The 20,783-nt window shown below is 39.4% G+C and overlaps 1 protein-coding gene across 2 annotated transcripts; it reads right to left on the minus strand.

Annotated features, from left to right (window-relative positions):
* Nucleotides 1-534: 534 nt before the first annotated feature.
* Nucleotides 535-20,528, minus strand: LOC113053270 (E3 ubiquitin-protein ligase HECW2-like). 2 transcript variants are annotated; one of them, XM_026218151.1, is made up of 30 exons: nt 20,065-20,528; nt 16,173-16,583; nt 15,228-15,335; nt 14,865-14,959; nt 14,236-14,305; nt 13,933-14,102; nt 13,643-13,785; nt 11,207-11,307; nt 10,423-11,126; nt 9,827-10,145; nt 9,617-9,715; nt 9,286-9,436; nt 8,742-8,845; nt 8,471-8,595; nt 7,626-7,811; nt 7,188-7,322; nt 6,943-7,024; nt 6,770-6,866; nt 6,526-6,609; nt 6,063-6,151; nt 5,665-5,785; nt 5,302-5,415; nt 4,928-5,080; nt 4,731-4,829; nt 4,520-4,649; nt 3,670-3,816; nt 3,476-3,590; nt 3,305-3,390; nt 2,839-2,951; nt 535-2,725 (listed from the first exon to the last, which is right to left on the minus strand). In XM_026218151.1, exons 2-30 carry the CDS (start codon nt 16,477-16,479, stop codon nt 2,614-2,616), a joined length of 4,359 nt encoding a protein of 1,452 aa, XP_026073936.1. In that variant the 5' UTR covers nt 16,480-16,583; nt 20,065-20,528; the 3' UTR covers nt 535-2,613. The 2 variants fall into 2 exon arrangements, with proteins under 2 accessions (XP_026073936.1, XP_026073935.1); XM_026218150.1 differs by having other exon boundaries at nt 16,173-16,938.
* Nucleotides 20,529-20,783: the final 255 nt, after the last annotated feature.

The following is a 20,783-nucleotide window of genomic DNA, read 5'->3' on the forward strand; positions in this document are numbered from 1 at the left end:
AGAATGACAGACAGATAGATAGATAAAATGACAGACAGACAGAATGACAGACAGAGAGACAGATATAGACAGACAGATAGATACAGATAGATAGAATGACAGATAGATAGATAGAATGACTGACAGACAGACAGACATATAGATAGAATGACAGACAGATAGTTAGATAGACAGATAAAATGATAGATAGATAGATAGATAGATAGATAGATAGATAGATAGACAGACAGACAGACAGACGGACGGACGGACGGACGGACGGACGGACGGACAGACAGACAGAGATAGATAGATTGTTCTCTAGTTTTGATCTCCACTGTATAGTAGGCAGTAATTATTTTTGTCTGAGTGAGTGTTAAGGGCTCAGTTTTACACCTTGTAATACGATCAGTGTGAAATGATCTGGAACTTTGCAGGTCTGAAGCTTTAGGCTTTTCTTGTAACTACAGCAGACAACTGGACTTGGGAACAAGGAAATGTGAACTCAATGAATAAGTTGACGTGCAGTTTGATTGACCAAGCAGAAAGAGAACATTTAAATCACGGCTTTAACACTTTTGAAATCTGCCAGTACGGTGTCAGCGGGAAAAGTACAATTTCAAACAAAGACAAACCCCAAAAGAGACCACACTAACTCTTAAATCTCTGGTACCTTCAGTGCAAAATATAATTTAAACACAGCACAAGACTGACATACCTATATTACAGCTATATACAAATATGAACACATCATGGAGCGCATGCAGTTTCACATTTTCACCAACTGTTTTTAAGTGATGGCTCTTTCGTCAGCATTTTACATGATCGGTGACCCATGAAGTTTAAATAACAGCTTAGATGAAGTACGAAAAGTATTGAAGTGACATTACTTATTCATTTATTTTTGTCCCCAATCCCATCCCACCCCCAATTAACAGCAGCTTCTCATGCAAATGAAACTAATCTGGACTTCAGTTGTTTCACTAATTCCAGCATGCAATATCAAGCTATGACACAACGCCATCTAAGGGTCAAACTCAGGTACTGCTTCGTTGACCCTGCATGCAGTATTTTATCCAAAGATCAGTTACATAGAGAAAGGAGCTGTTTTAAGACAAATCCATATCCTAGGATGCATGCTTTGGCCAGATAAGCATTTGTGTTGTGTGAATGTGTGATTTTCATGTATTGCTGAGCGTGTGTGTGGGGGCTTGAGAAAGGGACCACTGAAGGAAACTACATGTATGTAAACGAGGGATGCAACGTTGTCTCCCAAATATGAGGACCTTTTCATCCATTATTTTAGTGTTGAGCTTCCCTCTGTGGTTCATTAAATGGAAATTCCTGTTCAGAGATTGTTCCATTATTATGCCATTTTTTCCCCTCCTTCTTTCGTTTTCCTTTATTTTCCATAGCAGAAGAAGCTTGTTTGTCTTTTATTCTTTTTTTTTTTGGTTTTAACCACTGCAGCCCTTTTTTAAAGTTACTCCAGTGGACTGCACAGATCACCATGTTATTAACTTTACCCAACTACACATTTTAATAAAGATAATTTCAAGGCCACTGTTTGTGTCTGTCAACACAGTTTAGAACAATAGGTCTCCTTATGATGGACTCGAAGAACAAATCTACCTTTCCTGATACACAAGAATCTGTTGCACACATTGCACATGGTGATCAGTGTTTATACATTCATAGTTTTTTTGTAACATTTGTGGTTTGCATAAAAGGTTGAGAAGTGGATTAAAAAAATGTGTGCATGTTACAAAGTACTGAGTGTTGGTGTTTGTTAGTTAATCAGTGTAAGCCAGCCAAAGTTAATTACTACATTTACAGTCCCCTGGAACAGTCTGCTGATAAATGTCTTGCTCAAGGGCACAAGAGGTGATAGAGGAACTTTCTAGTTCACGGTTTGAACCAAGGACGTACAGGTTGCTATTCTACAACCACTACATTTGGTGCAAGAATCTCTATGAGAAAGTGTGCATGCTGTTTTGTGTGTTTTCAATCTCTTTAAAGATGAAAAAAGAGGTATTGTGTTTGCAGAGCTGCAGCCAAGATCAGTATCATTCCAGAACCAGACCGTTCAAAACCAACAAGAAGTGAAACCTCTACAATCAGAAAAGTTCTTCTTGATTGATATCATATCTACATGACAAAGCCCTGCAGCAAAACCCCTCAGGTTTGTTCTTTCAAACCCTATAGATATGTAATGGAATGACTAAATTACTGTAAAGAAACATCTTTGGACTTAAAAAAGCAGCTCATTCAAAAACAAAATGCAAAACCCTACAACCTAGATTAATATTTGTCTAGACCATTCCCAAAACCAAAACCAGATGATCAAGACTCCAGCTCAGATTTCAGTGAATGTGTGAGTCTGTTTTTGTGTGAGGAATTAAATGCAGATATCACAGATTTTTGAGTCCATACAGTATAGAGCAGGAGTTGGCACATGCTCGTTGTGTCATTTGATGGCATATTTCAGTTCCATCAACAAAACTATTATGTAAGTGACCGGTGACCAAGGTCACAGGGAAGAGTGAGCGATGAGAATAAAGCCTGCACAGTAAGCCAGACTCCGGGGAATTGGGAAAGAAAAAATATCAGAAGGACTTTGGCTATGATTGGAGCTCACTCCAGACCAAAGGTGCTGGTCTCCTCCACAGCAGTGAGCATCTTCTCGTAGAGCATGGAGAAGGAGGGGTAGGGAGGGAGATCCAGACGGTTAAAGCAGGTGTGAGCCCTACACAAACATATACAGACAATATGGCATTAGCTGATTGATAATCAGTATGGGATAACATACACTGTAAGATCTTTGTGTGAGACACTACACATAAAAAAGCTCAGAAATACCGTGGGAGGGAGGTCACTTTGCCCCATTTCTCCACACAGAATCGACGTGGGCCATTGCTACCTCGCAGAGAGGCAAAGCCCTCATAAGGAATGCTGGAAGTGCCTGTAACAAACTGGAAACAAGCAACAAATACATACTGACATTTCATTGATCTCTTATGCTCACCATGGCCGCATTTATTGAACCAATAATACAGCAATGTTGTGAAATATGATTACAATTTATGATTGCTCTTTTCTATTTGAATATGTATAAGAAATGTAATTTTATATCTGTGATGGCAAATCTGAGTTTTTACCATCCATTTCTTAAGTGTCACATGATCCTTCAAGAATCATTCTCATCTTATCAATGTTGAAAACACTGCTTAATATTTTTGTGGAAACTGTGATAGATTTAGTATATTTAGTATATTACAGTATAGTACAGATTTAGTATAAGAGACCCAGGCTGTTCTGGGTATACCTGAAGGAGTCGTAGTCTCTGTTCGTTGTTGAAACGCTCCACTGCAGTCCAGAACCATCGAATCACTATGTGGCTGTCATGGTAACCTGCAAAGACAGAGATAAAGTCACGTTATGATATGCTGCTGTATCATATCCTGGTGTGAAACAACACCTGAATCCGGTAAAATACCTCCTCTGTATTCTGTATTGTTTCTCCAGTCAGCTAGGTCAATCTCCGCGGTCCCAGCAATGACCAGCTCCAGCTCTCTGGCATCAAACACGGAGACGAGACGGATGTCCACCACCTGCGCAGTCACATGGCCTCAGATCAACCAGAGTTCATTCAGGAGTCAGTAATATTCACAGATTCAGATGAAGACATACCTCATAGAATCCTCGCACGAGGCTCTCGGTCTGCTGGGCCACGCCTCTCTCAATCCGCCACTTCACCATGCGCTCAATGTACTCTTTCTTGTTCTTGTCTGACACAGGGATGCCAGACCCACCGGGCTTCAGCTCACGCTCTGTAATCTGCCATAAAGAAGCCTCTCGTTCACTCACATATCACTTCACAATAAACTTGACCAACTAAATAGATGTTACATTTCTGAAGAACGTTCTGAATTTGCACTCATAAGCTTGTTCTGACAACTTTCCAAGTGCTAATTCCATTGTTAAAGTGTTCTGCGTGGTTCTTAGAGTGTTGCTATGGTGGTTTGGGTGGTTGCTAGGCTGTTGTCTAAATTGTGGCCAGGATGTTTGTATACTTCAGTACAAATCTATGTAATTGTTTTTTTGTTGTTTTTTTTTCAACTGCCTAGCGAAAACCATGTCACTTAGAAAAGTAACATACAGAAAAACTATTAAATATTTTTTTTTTTAAGTGTATAATCTGGGTCTTTACAGTGTCCTTTTCCTTATATTATTTTATTTTATTTATGCATTTAGCAGACACTTAAAAGTATCTTACAGTGCATTCAGGCTAACATTTTTTAGCTAACGTGTTCCCTGGGAATCGAACCCACAACATTTTGCGCTGCTAATGCAATGCTCTACCACTGAGCCACAGGAAGAGATTATTTTTCCTTTTAGGAAATCTAGATGTAAATGTTGAATAGTGCTCATATATTTACCATCAAATATTGAGAGATCCGCTAAATCCCAAGGTAGTCCTCTAAATATACTGATGCTACGAGCCAACGCACACAAACACACACCCATAAGCCATTAGTACCTGTCCAAACACCTCCTCATTGACAGTAAAGTTGAGGTCTAGCTTATCTGCAATGTCATTGTCCTTCATCCAATGGAGGCTCTGATGAAACTCCTCATCCAAAAACTCTAGATCACTCAAATCACATGGACTGCAAAGAGAGATATATTACATATAAAGTGACAAAATTACACTGAGTTTACATCCTCATGTGCTCCACGTGAAGACTTACATGCGAAGAAGGCCTTTGTAGAAGGGTCGGGTGAAGAATGCATCCAACAGGTACTGATGAGTTAGAGCAAGCCCCAGGATGCGTCCGCTGAACCGGAACCTAAATAAGACAATATTAGTCTAAAAATATATAATATATATTTGCATATATATTTACACTGACTGTAAATTAAATTCATCCATCCATTGGTTGATTACCATTCATGATGGTTGTCCACAAAGGCTGACATGGGGCTGATCTGCACAGTGTAAGTGTCATTAGCTGAGTATTCAAATAGTCCATAGTATGGGTTAAAGAGCTCACGGGAAACCAGGAAGAAGAACTCTCTGGATGGTCCACTATAGTCCAGCCTGAAGAAAAGCAGACACCTATATAATGCACTGACAATTTCTGAATAATGCACACATTTATGTAATAATACTTTCATGTCGTTTAGGTTACAAAATGTAAAATGAACTACAGGGGCATCTTCATTTGAATCATAGCTACAGTTATGATGTAGAAACATCACTTAAATGATCTCAATAATACATAGGTCAAAGCAATAAGTGAAGAAAATAGGTTTACTAACCCTTCTTCTCCAACAAAGCTGACATAGAGTCTGCTTCTCTGGAGATCTTTGCGAGAATAACACATGATCTGGTTGAAAGCGTCCTCCAGCAGATGATCTCTTCTGATTATTAACCTAGAAAGATAAGCAAACCACATCAGGACACAATAAACCAGGAAATCCAGAGAAGGGCAGATGAATTTAAGCATATTAGAGTGGCTCCATATTTGGTGCTGCCAGTTTACCTGAAGTTGAAAAATAGTCCATAGACCATTTATCCATTTACTTAGTTAAAAAAATTTGACTATATTAGACAGGATTTCAAGACAACAGATGCTTGTTGTTGATGGAGAATTATCAAATGTGTTTGAAGATGGAACTCACTTCACTTTTCCCGGGCCCTGCCCATAGCCCTTGGTTTCCATTTTGCGGTAAAAGCTTCTTAGTTTGGCTTCAAAATCCCGCTTGTAGGGTGCAGGGGCTCGAGCATTGGCTCGTGGAGTTCCTGAGAGCAAGAGAAGATGTGAATAGCTGGACTGAAAAGTGCATTGAAACCTACCTTGGCAATCCATCCACAATGCAAGGCTCTTCTAATAATTAAAAGCAAATCACAATCAGAATAACTTTTAAACGCATGCGTGATCAGGTTAACATACAGATTAGTCCACAGGGTCTTCCACTTTCATTAGCTCATTATTAAGACTTGTAATGGAAGATACAAGGCAGGAAAAAGGGGGGAAATATGGGAAATATGGGATTTTTTGTTAAGATGTGAGTCTCACCAGGGGAGCTCTGTGGGGAGGCATGAGAGTAGCTGGAGAGCAGTAAGGCATTGGGCGGCACATAAGACATCACTTCCTCTTCAAACAGGCTGCAAGGAGAAAGGGCCAGGTAACAGGTGTGTGTATTCGAACCTGAGCTAGGTGTATGAAGTCAGGCCATCATAAAATAGGTACACACCTTTTATAACTAATTTTTGGGTTGTTTTAAGTTTTAAAGATTTTTTTATGTTTTTTGAAAGAAAGCTCATCAAGCCATTCTAATATACTGATTTGATGCTCACAGAATATTTCTTATTATTATGATCATCATTATAAAAAAAAAAAAAGAAAGAAAGTAAGAAAACTTTTGAATGGTAGTGTACAGTACATAAACAGTCAACTAATGCATGCATATCTCAAGCAAAGGAAATCAGGCACATGGTTAGCTGTAATTAAATATGATATAAATGCTGCGGACACTAACCTGAGCAATATAACTAGGTCTGCATCACTAGACAGACGGGTCAACCCGGTCGGCCCCTCATTGCGGATGAACTGTACCTTCTCTCTGAAACACAACCAAAAAAACATTTAACATGTTTTACCATATAGTGATATATATCAAGAAAACTGTACATTACAGTAGCACAATCTCTTAAATGCACAGTATGAATTTCTGCATTCCGCTGACATCTGTTGTTGAAACACCAAACTGAAGAAGAATGTACCTAAGCGAGTGGTTTCTCACGAGCTCTGGCTGTCTCTCTTGCAGAATCTCAAAAATGTTGGGCTGTCGCAGAAAGGCGACAATCTTCTCATTATAAGCTGTAAAAACACAGATGTGTAATGTGACGATTTGTCAGTGTGTGCACACTCTGTAAAGACATGAGTGCACACTCACCTACAGGCACCAAGTCCTGATACTGACTGTTTCTGGACGACCGGCCCTGGACAGGACTCGGAGAGCGAGAGTCATCTGCTACCTGAAACATGAGAGGAGGCTTCATAATATCTTTGTATTTTCATAACAACAATGCCTGATTGAAGTTTTTTAGATGCAAGAAATTAATTCAGTATTAGTGTTAGAGAAACTAGGTAACTAGACGGCACATTAAAAACATGCCCAGGAGCAATAAGATTTCTCACATCTCCTGTACTGTGGCTGCGCTGGCGGGACAGGTGCTGTCGGTGAGCCAGCAGCCCGCTGGACTGGGAGTTCTGTAAGGGCAGCCGTGGGTCAATAAATGTTGTGGCACGACAGTTATGATCCACAAAGAAGGGCTGTGGTCCATAAACACATAGAGAGAGAGAGTGTGAGCAAAGAACCGTCTGTGAAACATCAGCAGAAGTGTGCAGAATGGACAGGCCGATTAGAATCAATAAGACAAGCATCTGTTCATTTTTTCTGTTAAAAGACACTAATTGAAGCATTGAGAAGACAAGCCAGATGGGCCTGCATGAACATCCTAAACTCAGCTTCCAGTTTCAGTTTGTCCCCTCAGAATACTCATATGCACGTCTAGAGTCCCCTAAGAAAGAACAGGTGCACAGTTCTTGATGGAGAGAGAAAACACAAACACGCACCTTCCCCGTGTGGTCATGTTTCATCTCCCAGCCCCGTGGCAGCTCCAGCTGCTTGTTGGAGAACAGATTGAGGAAGTTAACAAGGTCCCGGTTGTGCTGGTACCTCTCGAAGTGTTGTCCGTCCCGTCGGACTTTACTGATCATATGCTTCAGACATGTGTTACTCGTGAACATCCGATAGGCACTCTGAAGGGAAACAACAACAAAAAAACACTGCATAATCATTGAACCGCTACTTTAATAATTGATTCTGATTGGTCAGTCGAGACACTGTGCATTTAAAACCTAACATGGATACATTACCATTTTCTGTGGCAACATACCACCTGCTACTTACAAGTTTTATTTTATTCTACAATTTCTCTCATATCAACACAAGTTAAAATAGCAAATTAGTGCCATTTTGCAACAATTTGCAACAGTAACTGAATGCAGTATAAATGACTTAAGAGAACTTCAGTGTTTGAATATAAGAAGTCAACATGAATATTTGTTATATGACTCAGGAGTCCTCATTTAAAGCAAGACAAAAACATAGCACACAAAAACAGAGTAAGAAACACAAAGACATGGATGTGACAAAATGTAAAATAGTGGAAACATCTAATACTGTATATATATATATATATATATATATATATATATATATATATATATATATATATATATATATATATATATATATATATATATATATATATATATACACATGACAAGTTCTCTTGTCCCCCCCACACACATAATGTGCTCCATAGCATTGTAATAATGCCAGCAATACATTATCAGCTTAGTTTGAGGTGTGCGTGTAAGCTCTGTTATCTGTGTCACTGTGTGCTTTAGCTCACAGAATTCGAATGCAGAACAGAGAAGAAGTCTGGACTGGAGAGGAACTTTGCACCAGGAGACTGAAGCAGCAAAGCCAGACGAGAACGAGAGCTGGCTTGACCCATAAAGCCATCCCTTCGGTTTTCTACACGAGAACACACAAATCAACAAACGCAGACTGAACACAGAACTTGTATTCTTCCTACACTATTCCATCTTACATTTATCTCAGCATAGTGATCATTTACATTCCCAAACACTATCATGATTCTCAATAGACTGTCAGCTTACCACAGACGGAGTGGGGCAGCAGGTCTGTCTCTTCAGAAGGAGGCTCCTCCACTCTTTGTTCCTCAGACCTTTCACTGGTCATTGTTCTACGGATACTCTGATACCTGCCAGAGAGACAATACAGTTATCACACATTCAGAAATGTATTACTTTGTACAATTTTCCATTCAATTCATCTTGTCACAATACAAGATTTTTTGAGATTTCAAGGATTCAGCTATTTTTTTTTTTTATAAAAAATAAGTTCAATGAATTAATCACTTCTGGTTATAACAATTCAACTTCCATTTGCCATTTTTGGTTTTAAGAACATTATGGGAATGTTAATGTATGGTTCAAAGAGATTAAAGCCTTTGAAGAATGTTCATAGAATGTTATAAACTGATTCACAAAAACATTAGACCATTATATTTGCTGGGTGTGTCCTCTCAGTCAAATGTTAGATTTTCAGCTTTGTAATATGAAGTGGTAATTCCTGTCAACATATATATATATATATATATATATATATATATATATATATATATATATAAATAAACCTAACCTTGCGTTGAGTTGCTCCATCTGCAGTACAGAGCTGGAGTGGGTCAGACCCTGAGGAGCTGGTGGGCCAGTGGGTCTCTGCCATGTGGTGGTGCGGTTCACATGATCAACAAAGAAGATGCGGCCATGACTGTCAATACGAGCCTCCCAGTCTGAGGAAAGAAAGGTGGAAAAGGAGTGTGATGGTGCCTAATTAAATTGTCAAGCCAAATGACATACAGTAATTTGTTGAAACTGTCAACAAACACCTAAACACATAAGCAAAGTATTTACACACACAAAAGTGACATAAAAGCACATGCAGATGTGCAAAAACACATACACACACTCACTGGGGGGCAAGGGCTCGTCCACACGCTGGTATCGGTGAACGTCTTGTCTTATAGATGGCAAAGAACAAATAGGCTGATCTCCGTTGATCTGAGGGACACCTGCAAGATTTTTACATACAGCATCAGGATGTATTTCTTAGCTCAAATTAGATAATTTTCATCTTAAAATGAATTTTCTAGTGAAGGTCAGCTCAATCCTTCTGTAAATACCTAATTCTGATTCTGTCTCAGTAACGAAGGTCTCAGAGTCCACAGATTCTCCATCTACTGATGGCATTAGCTCTTCTTCTTCTTCATCCTCTTGTGACACACCGGCTGTTGCCTCCAGGCTCCATCTTCTGGACATTGTGTCCTCTGTCACATCTTCACATTCCTCTTCCTCATTGGCTGATGACTGCGGTTTTGGGGTGTCCCTCCGTAGCTCATTGTTTGGAACGGTTTCTTCAGCAACCTCATAAGTTGTAGGTGGTCCATCTGAAAGATCTTCTCCCCCTGGATCAATGGCTGCCTCCGCCCCCAGTTCAGCCTCCTATAAAGATCACATTCATAGAGAATAATTACCTTCCCTCTCTTTGTATTTACCGCCATCAAACAGTTCAGATCTACTCCAAGGACCAGAAGAACCAACACTAAAATCATGTGATACTTATTATTTTGCTCTATCTATTAATTCAGTCAAAGGTACATTAAAATGCTGTTCATACATTTCTGTTTTTGTATCCATAATATCATTTTTAATTTATTAATTTTTATATTTAATGGCATGAAAAAAAAAAAAAAAATCTTTCTGTAAATCTGCAACTGACCTGAGAGGCAGACATAAGGCCCGGGCAGCAGTCAGATGCCATTGAAGAAATATCTACTTCAGTTGCCAGCTCCTCACTGGGTGCCAGCCCCTCTTCCTCCTCCTCCTCTTCCTCTTGCCTCACTATCACACTGGCAGTTTCCACCTCAGGGGCCACTGAACTCGGCATGACCTCTGACCCAGGAGCCACCTCTGTTTCTATATTCAGAGTCTCTGTTTCAGACTCCAGCTCAGCCTCTTCTGGAGGTTCCTCTACAGTTCTTTCAAATGCGGGTTCTGTAATTGGTGGTTTTGGGGGGGTGTTTTGAGTTCTTGAAGCACCATTAACTGTTGGTGATGTAGCTTCTGTAGCAGCGGTCCTCTCCTCATCTTCATCTGAGTCAATATGCAACATAGCGCTGAGGCTCGAATGTGTGGGAAAGCTGGATCGTAGATCTCCCGGGCCCTCAGAGGCATCAGTGGCATCAAGCTGCTCACTGAAAGAACCCTGGAGCGGGTCAGGAGAAGAAGGGGCCTCATTGTCCAGGGTGGTACCATGCATCTCTGTGTCTGGGGAGGGAATATTGCTATGGGACCCCAGGGATCCAGTGGGGGAAGGGCCTGCTGATGGGACGGGGAGAGGATGAGGCAGATCTTCATCATCCGAAGGGGTTCCAGGAGCTCCATTGAGGGCTGCTCCCCCCAGAATCGTCTCAGGGAAAATGTCTATGAGAAGTGGATAAACTAATTTTTGAAACCATGGAAAATGAACAGCTTAGTCAGCGTAAATGTGTATGTGATCTTACCATCTTGGCTTATAGATGTGACATCCACTTTAAAGTGCATTTGACCACTCACATGATCAGTGGGCAAACGACGACATAGAGAGAAGCTCAGTGATTGGTTCCTGAAGTCATATAAACACACGTTTATTTACACACATAGAGCGCTGTTATAAGGTTTGGGGTTGCTAAGATTTTTTATGTTCTTGTAAGAAGTCTAATATGCTCACCAAGAAGGCATTTATTTGATCGAAAATACAGTAAAACAACAATAGTGTGAAATAGTTACAATTTAAAATAACTGCGGTCTATTTTATAGATTATAAAATGTAATTCATGCTTATGATGGCAAATCATTTTAGCAGCCATTACTCCAGTCTTGAGTGTCAAAAAAAAGAATAAAAAAGGAAAATGCTTATTGTTATCAATGTTGTAAACAGTTTTGTTGTTTGATATTTTAAACTCCAATAATTTCGCAACATTACTGTTTTACTGCTTTATCAAATAAATGTAGTCTTGGTGGGTATAAGAGATTCCTTTCAAAAACATTTTTTTAAATCTTCCCAAACCCAAACTTTTGTAAAGTACTGAATTACTGATTAGTTATATTGTGACTAATAGCAGTCTTTATGCTGAAAATTTTTATTTATTTATTTTTTTACATACAGTGGGTATAGAAAACCACATTCCTTTAAAATAATCACATTTTGTTGCTTTGCAGCCTGAAATGAAGACAGACACCATTTTTGTTTTATCCAGCTGGATTTATTCAGTGTAACTTATAACATCCAAGTTGAAGATAGAACACCCACATGTAAGAGAGAAATACAAAAATAATCAGTCAGAATCATGGAGTTGGAAAAAGGATCACCCCCGTCCTAAAACTGACTAATGAGTTAATGACCTTTTCAATCGCACACAGAACCATTTGACTTTCATCAGTGATCAGCTGCGGTCATTTTGATCAGCTCAGCAAAATATCTCAGGGATAAAGTTGTGGACAGGCACAAGTCAGGAGATGGATACAAAACAATTTGAAAGGCTTTCTCAATACCTAGAAGCACAGTGAAGTCTATTATAAAGAATGGAAGGTATTTGGTACAACACAGACCCTCCCTGAATCTAGACGTCACTCCAAACTGGATGAAAGAGCCAGAAGAAAACTGGTCAGAGAGGCGACCAAAAGGCTTACAGCAACTCTGAAGCAGATGCAGGAATTTATGACAAAGAGTGGTCATTGCGTGCACGTGACAACAATATCACAAATCTGCTGCTCTCTGCCAGAAAGTTGTCAAAGGGAAGAGGGTTTATCTTCCAACATGAGAACAACCAAAATCACACAGCTAAACTGCGCACACAGTGTTTGAAGGAGGAAAAGGTGAATGTCCTGGTACGCAGGGGCGTGTCTACAAGGTGGCCAGGGGTGGCACCAAGCCCCCCACCAAAATTTGGCTGGACACCCCAAGGTGACCACTCCACCCTAACCAGATTTCTTGCAATAACAATTTAAAAACTGCATGTAAATATCTAACTGCATCCGGCAGTGTCGGCTCCTAGCATGTGCAGATGCCTATAGGGTCCCTTTCTTCTCCTCTTTGTACTTAATTTTAGGCAGTTTCTATACAGTGATATATGACAATATGAAGTGCTCATTATGCTACGTGATGATCCATGTAATGCGCAAGGACGAATATCTCCACTCGCAAGCGGATTTCCTTCACTCACACAAAATCTCGAATCTCGAAATCTCGCGTTTTAAAATATAAAATGTTTTTTTTATAAATGGCCTCTGCTCTCACTCAGATATTACATGGACATGCTCAAATGAGAAGAGATTTTTTTCTAATTCAGCTGAAGAGTAGGCTTATCTCACGAAATGAACGAAGCTGATTATAGTCAGCCTTCTCTAGTTTTCTCATTTCTCATTTGTACTTTTCTTGTTTTTGTATAGTTTTGCAATAAAACTACCAGGTCTCCCGAAATAATCGAGTGTCCTTCTGAAATTACTGAATACATATTTTGTCCCGTCTACTGCTATGGTTATCACTGTGTCAATCACTGCTACTTTGAGAGCGAATCCTGCATTAATTTACCGAGTCATTCCCAAAACTCAAATTCCCAAAAAACAAAGTTGTACATTTTAAATGGATTATAGACTAGTTTGCGAAGAGTGCTCATAACCCAACCCCACACTCCCACGTCCCTTTTTTCAACTCAGTTATTCTGTTTTTTTGTGCGTGTTTTTTTCTGACATGTTTGTGTTATGTCTTTCACTTGGATGTTATAAGTTGCACTGAGCAAATACAGTTTGATAAAACAAAAACTGCGTCCGTCTTCATTTCAGGCTGCAAAGCAACCAAATGTGATTATTTCAAAGGGGGGTGATTTATTTCTATGCCCACTGTAAATCAGACGTTATAGTGTGGTGATGATTAGATGAGATGCTGCCATGATGCTCACCCTGATGCGTGTCTCTCCAGCAACATCTGCACTGGAATGATCAGTTGACCCAAAAAGCGCTTTATGATTGGCCGACTTTTAGCAAACTTGTCTTTAACCTCAATCACTAAGACGTCTGTCATAAGAGCCACAAAAGTATGTTTCTAGATGGAAAAACAAAGAAAGATTGGGGAAAAACACATTCTTTATTTGAACTGTTTCAGTAGTTGTTTATTTGACTGTGAAAGTGTCTATATTTTCATGTCCTGCTTTATTGAGTTTGTTTCCCTCTGCGTGTATGTGTGCATCACCTCTCCATGCCACAAAGGATCAGTAGTGTTAGTTGTGATGCCAGATCGTCTCTCTTGGCCATGGTGAGAAAATGTTGGAAAGCAACTTCTCTTGCCTGGATGAATGCTCATCTTCAAATAAGGGTCTGGGTTAAAAAACATCCCCTTCTTCAGCCCCACAGCCCGGATATCTGAAACAAACAACAGACATAAAAACATCTTGAATAATTCTGCCAACAGGATAACAGCATTATATGTCACTGGCAGTTATTTGAAGAGTATAAATCATCATTGCCTTTTATCACTTATGCACAGAAAGCATACCTGATAGGGTAAAGCTGACCAATTTTCGGCTGCTGTCTGAAGCTTGCTGTCCTTCACCTTGACCGTCGACCTGGAAGAAACACTCATGAGTGGTAACATACACCTGGCCTTCTTATGTAATAAACACAGACTCACAGCGATAAATAATAAGTATGTTAAGGAGGTAAGGAGCTCCCATATGTATATGACTAAGCTCCCTATATTCATCCAATGACATGACAAATGGCCCGCACTTACGGGAACAGAGAAATGTCCGACCTCCAAACATACAGATGTGAGGATGCAGTCAAATAGCCATTTAGCTCTTGGCACCTCATGTACAGTACTCTATAACCTTTACCAATCATATTCTGGGCTGTAGTAAACAAGAAAGCTAAAGTAGCTACAGTACAGTATACATTTTTTATTTGATATATGCACAGTCAAAGACTACTGTGTTGGATGCCTTATCACACAATGTGCTTGACCTTCCATTTTTAGTGTGAAGAATGCACCAAAAATGTTTAAGCGTTTACTGTCTTTATGACAACCGATTTACATAAAATAACATTAACCACACCATGTGTTTTTGTGAGTTATAATGTTAATAAAAAGACTAATGTCTGCACACTGACACACTCTTAACTGACCGAGGCTCTGGGGTTCTTGACTGTGATGCAGGGAGTTGTGGCTCTCAGCGCACCGCTTACTCCATGGTAGTACTTAAAACAGATCCTTGTTTCAGCTAGAAGAGATAACCAGCATGTCAAATCTGCCCGCCATATTTGTCGAGTCGGCATGAATATTTTATACCAAAAAAGAAAATTACATTTCATATTTATAACCTTAAGTACTTCTAACATGCTCAGTATTTCAAGATGAACGCACCAAGAATGTAAAACAAGTTAATCCAATTTCAAAAATCGGTATCAATACTTGTGTCTAACCTCCTATTCCATTAAATATTATACAACATCAAAATGGAGTCAGTTGTTGGCTGTGGTGTCATTCACCTTCAAGGAAGTACGGCCCTGCCTCCAGCCTCCAGACAATCTGACCACACTGTGTCCCATTAACCCCACGGTTCTTGCAGTCCCACATATTTGATGGACAGGTCTCATCTGAGAAAAATAAAAATGCATTTGCTGTATTTGTGTGTCCGTAAATGTTTCTAACAGTTGACACTGAATCCATTCTGGATATATGCCTTGTCCTTATTTATTTTAGGTGGTTCAATGGTACAGGAAGTAGAATAAACCCAATCAGCAAAACAGCACCTCATAATGAGGACAAATTTCACTAGAATCTGAAGTGGCTCTGTAAATTACATTACACAGGACTGGGGGCAAATGAGAGACAAATTACATTGCCATTATGGAATGTCTGCTTCGCTGTAGAAACCTAGAGACCCTTAGGAACAAGACCTTTGTACAGGTAAAGTTTTGCTGGCCTTCAGTTCTACAGTTAGTGGCTTTGTGCCCAGATGTATCACTTTGCTCCAGTCTCATATTTTTGCATGACATTGAGGATTGTGATCTTAGTGTTCAAGGAGGAGGACTGAAGGGCACAGAGGGTGAATGGATCTGTCTGCCAACATCTAGTAAACATGTCTAACTGCATGTCTGGTAGAGTCCTGCTGCCTATTATTTATATTCTACTTGCACAATATTACTGCTTACTGTGGTAGCTGTACATTTCTGAGCAATTTTATGCTACTTCTTATGTAATTGCCTCTTTAGATTCATTGATTTGTTGTGTCGCTCATTTGTAAGTTGCCTTGGATAAATGTAATTTATAATGAATGTGTTTGATTACCACGGTGTTTAAATTAAAGTTTCAATGACTTTTGATTCTTTCAATGACTCTTCATTTATACATACATACATACATACATATACATACATACATGATATATATATTGGAAGATTGATGCTAGTCACAACATCAACAATTCTTACCTATATGGTACATGCCAATCCAGTCTGTGGCATCCACCTCTTCCTTAATATCCCATGAGATGACCAAGTTCTGTCCCCGGCCCAGAGTGAACTCTAAAGTAGAAGCTGTGAGTGAGGATCGCCCTTGAGAACTGACCAAGTCTGTATCGCTGTTGGCTCTGAGGAGTCCTACTCCAGCATGCGGGGCTCCACCACGCTCCGCTAAGCTGCGAAGATTCTCCGGGCTGAGTGTGTACCGCACATTTGGGCTCCGTCTACGACCTGCAGTCTCCCGTGAGGCCAGGTGATCCCGCCCCTGAGGCGCCATGCCTGACGCCGGGCCGGAGCGGGGCCTGGATGGGAGAACTGCTGTGGTCAGAGAAGGGCGAATGGTGGCAACTGCGTGGAAGCACGTCTATAGACTGGGTGAGTCTGAGGAAAAAGCGGGAATGATAAGAGAACCCTGAACTGAACCCCGGATCAGACCTGAGCTGAACTGTAATTGTCTGGACATATAGGTGATGGACCAGATAGGCTGGATGTCTGTTAGAGCACTTGGCTATGATAATGGCAATTGACCTTAACGATTTGAGAATAAGGTATTTAATTAATCTTTCATGAATCTAAAAGAGCTCAGTTCTTTCCATTGACCGGTCAAAGGGTTCCAACTAGCAAACACAGTCCTTCTCAACTCCTAAGAAAAGATCACACTCGGTCTATGAATACACATCAGGAAAAAAACTAATATAACTAACTCCGATATCTCTGCAATAAGGGACTTTGGAATCTAATGAATAAGAAGAGTAAGAAGTTTGAAAATGATATGGATAATGGTAAGGAAAGTGACAAAGAGAAAGAGGAACACAGAAAGAGAAAGGTCAGTAAAGATAAACTACTACAATACAGTTTTATGTGAACAGTTATTATACTGTATGACGCTGATCAATTTCACGAGCCCTGAGTACACATATCTCAATTCATTTTGATATGTACACCACTGAAAGCAATAACTTGCAGTTCAACAAATCATGTTTTCCCTAACCAATATAGCAGATTGTTAATTCCCAAGTAATTTTAGAACCGTTTATACTATAGTTTTATTTATTATTTTGTTTTAGCTTTTATTTTTCTAAAAAAAAAAAAAAAGTTTAAGTTGGAATAATTTGTTATGCAGTTTATTAATATTTTTTATATATATTTAATTTATTATTTATTTATTTATTTAGGGGGTGCTCACCCTGTGGTCTGTGTGGGTCTTAGGGCCCCAGTATAGTGACAGGAAAGCTATACTGTCAAAAAACATTGTCATTTGGATAAGACTTTAAACAGAAACTTTAAACAGAGGTTCGGACTCTCTGTGGTCATTAAAAATCCCAGGGTGTCTTTCGAAAAGAGTAGAGGTGAGACCTTGGCATCTGCCCATTTGCCTCTGAGCATCATGGCCTCCTAATCATCCTCATATCTACTGATTTAACTTCATCACTCTGTCTCCTCTCCATCAATAAGCTGGAGTGTGGTGGGCATTCTGGAGCACTATGGCTGCCGTCGCATCATCCAGGTGGATGCCACACACTGGTGGTAGATGAGGAGATCCCACCTCACAATGTAAAACACTGTGCCTAGAAAATTGCTATATAAAGGTAGCATTAGTATTACTAGTACTTTAATTTAACTATACATTTTTTAAAACTTTTAACATTTTTAAGGTCACGTTAACTTGTTTTCATCACATTTTTATATTTTTTTGTATTACGCCTTTATTTTAATTTTTTAATTGTTTCAGTTTTTAGTCAAATAATAACACATGGTTAATTCAGTAAACGATTACAGTAGATGACATTCCAACCAGTGACACCTGAGTTCTAACGTCTTTTTGAACTATTTGTTTAAGGAACCAGTTAGGAGTCATTTGTTCATGAATTGAACTCATGAACTATACTAGTTGTGCTGTAAATGTTTTTGATTCCCTGAAAACAATCAGCTCATGAGAGTCATTTGATCATCATAGAATATTTATTGGCAAGCCATGCGGGAAAACTTTCTAAAGGCCTGTTTCTGTCTTACTAAACCACTCAGTGGTTAAAATGCACTAAGGGAATTCCCAAACAAGCAGCCATACAAATAAATTAAAGAAGTTTAGCATGAAAATACTTGAGGTAAGCAATAACTGATTATTTTGTTACTTTGTTTTGCACTGTCTACACCACGTAGCCTTTAATAATCAACTCTGTTTTTTTATTTCCTATCCTTTATTAAAATGTAAATTGTGTGTGCAGTATGCACACTTGCTGCTTGCAACAGTTTTAATTAGAAGTCTTACACTGCAGAATGGCAGTGTATTGAATGTCCGAAAAAAATGCATGAGTGAGCGTGCATGTGTGTATGAGAGTGTTGCAGGAGGTGATGTCAGCACAGAGAGTTTCTGCAGGGTTTGCATGCGGATGACACCTGATATTACAGCCCATTAAATAGTAAATGAGGTCTGTTCACCTATGCATAAATACAGTGTACAGTGTCTGTGCAGGTTTACACCTGCAAACAAATTTTTATAATATTTTACAAATATTGTAAGCATATAATCATTAAGCTTTTTGTTAAACTGATTTCTCACAAACTGTTGCAGGGAATAATACTAGAAACTACAAATGATATGGGGTCTTTCTCATATGACACAAATAATAGATATAATCAAACAATCTACCGTCTCCTGCTTTCCCTCACATCTCACCCTTCAATCTGCTAAATGGAAATATGATGCAGCCTTATGAATACAGAATGACTGGGGGAGTACTGCAGCATCAGTAATAAGGATATCAAAATCTGCGTGAAAATGATGCAGTGACTTTCAGGGAACTGATTTTTTAAAGGGATTTTTATAAGCATTTGTACTGATATTTAATCTTGCACATAGCTACTCAGAAAGCTATATGCCAATTATTTTAGGATACTTTTTAAACAGAATATTCTTTCTAATATATAGAAATATTGTGGCAATGGCAAGTTCATAATATATATATATAAAAAAAATATTTTGCAAAAGAACAATCGAGATCATCTTACTGTTGCTATGGTTACCTCATAACGCGAACGCGACCTGTTTGTTATCATTTCTTTGGCATAAAGACAATCCAGCTAACTAGTCATATAACTTTTATCGTTGCTAAAAATCTAACTGAAGAGTAGCTTATATATAATTAATTAATTATATATAATTTGCCCTTATGTAAAATATACTCCCAACGCTTAGAGGAGGAGGAATTCAGTCAACTTCATCTATCATCAAATATCATTTTATCAGCCTTTTTTATTTATTTATAATATAATAAAAATAAATATTATATAATTACAATAATAATTATTTACTGGTGCATTTATTTAAACGTAGTCTATGCTGTCAAAAACACTCAAATAAATAAATAAATAAATAAATACAAATAAATGTAGTATCTTTGTATTACTCAGCATAAGCGTGTATTACGTGTTATGTTCGAGCTTCTCTCGAGCCACTAGGTGCGATGCAACAGACACATCACATTAAATTTGTTTATCTGCAGGTGAAGCGCGCGCACAAGTTCCACAGAGCCGTGGCGGCTCTTCTCGCGACTCGCGTGCAGCGCTATCAGATAACGCAGGGAATTCCCTCCGTCGTGTGTCCACGCATCACGATGTGCAGAGAATCAGCACGCTAATTTAACATAACCCATCATAGCCTATGCATTCCTGAAACTCTGAGTCAGACCCGCCAATGCACATTTACATATACAAAAATACTTCCGCGCTAAAATGAGAGATATTCAAATGGAAGTCAACCATGAGGTGTAGTCAGGCATTAAAACTGCTGAATCACAAGACACATCTCTTTTAACATGTGTACAGCACGCATCAAAACACAGTAGGTTGTGTAACCGCGTACCTGCGCATCAACGTGATGTGTCTCTCTATGGAAGCGCCAGCGAAATCCGCGGCGCAGAGGCGAACAGCGTGCGTTAATGATGCTGTTTTATCGTGATCTCCTCAGATTCGCTTGGGCAGCGAGCCATCGTTATGTTCAGGGCCTCTTCATCCACTGAAGCGAGAATTTAGTCGCTTACCCGAAGCAGAAATCCCTTCTGCACAGGTTGACTGATGAGCTATAACATCCTGGATAACAGCGCGACCTATCTGATCTCACGCTACTGAAAACTTGATCTCGACGACTGGTGTAAATATTCCGGAAAACAGCGTTCGGTCTCCCTGTGGACACGAGCCCCCGGATCGGATCGGTCCGTCTCCGTGTCGCTCCCCGCAGCGCGTGCAGCGGTGCTTATAAAGCGCTTATAAGGCGCTCCGGAGCTGGAGACAGTGTGAGAGAGATAACACACACACCTCTGTGGTTAGACCTCCACATTACATTTGTATGGTCTGAGCAATACAGACCTCATTATTATAATACTGTTTAAGAATAATTCAGGTTTTTTGTAAGTGTTTGTTGTATAATTTGTTACTTTGTTTAATAGGCCTTTTTAGGGGAGACTGTGAGCTGATTTAATATATAGAAAACAGGCACTGAAAAGAGTTCACATTCCATAGGTGTCAAGAGAAATACAGCAACAAGCAAAAAGACCCTGACAGAGAGAGAGGACAGGGAATGAG

Source organism: Carassius auratus, chromosome 34 (assembly GCF_003368295.1).
Source record: "Carassius auratus strain Wakin chromosome 34, ASM336829v1, whole genome shotgun sequence".
Taxonomy (NCBI): domain Eukaryota; kingdom Metazoa; phylum Chordata; class Actinopteri; order Cypriniformes; family Cyprinidae; genus Carassius; species Carassius auratus.

Excerpts from the sequence above, each read along its gene's own strand:
- LOC113053270 (XM_026218151.1), bottom strand. The coding sequence starts at position 16,479 with ATGGCGCCTCAGGGGCGGGATCACCTGGCCTCACGGGAGACTGCAGGT. Across the intron at positions 5,786-6,062 it reads CTCCCCACAGAGCTCCCCTG|GAACTCCACGAGCCAATGCT; the intron begins GTGAGACTCACA and ends TCTTGCTCTCAG. Across the intron at positions 2,726-2,838 it reads AAAGTGACCTCCCTCCCACG|GGCTCACACCTGCTTTAACC; the intron begins GTATTTCTGAGC and ends ATGTTTGTGTAG.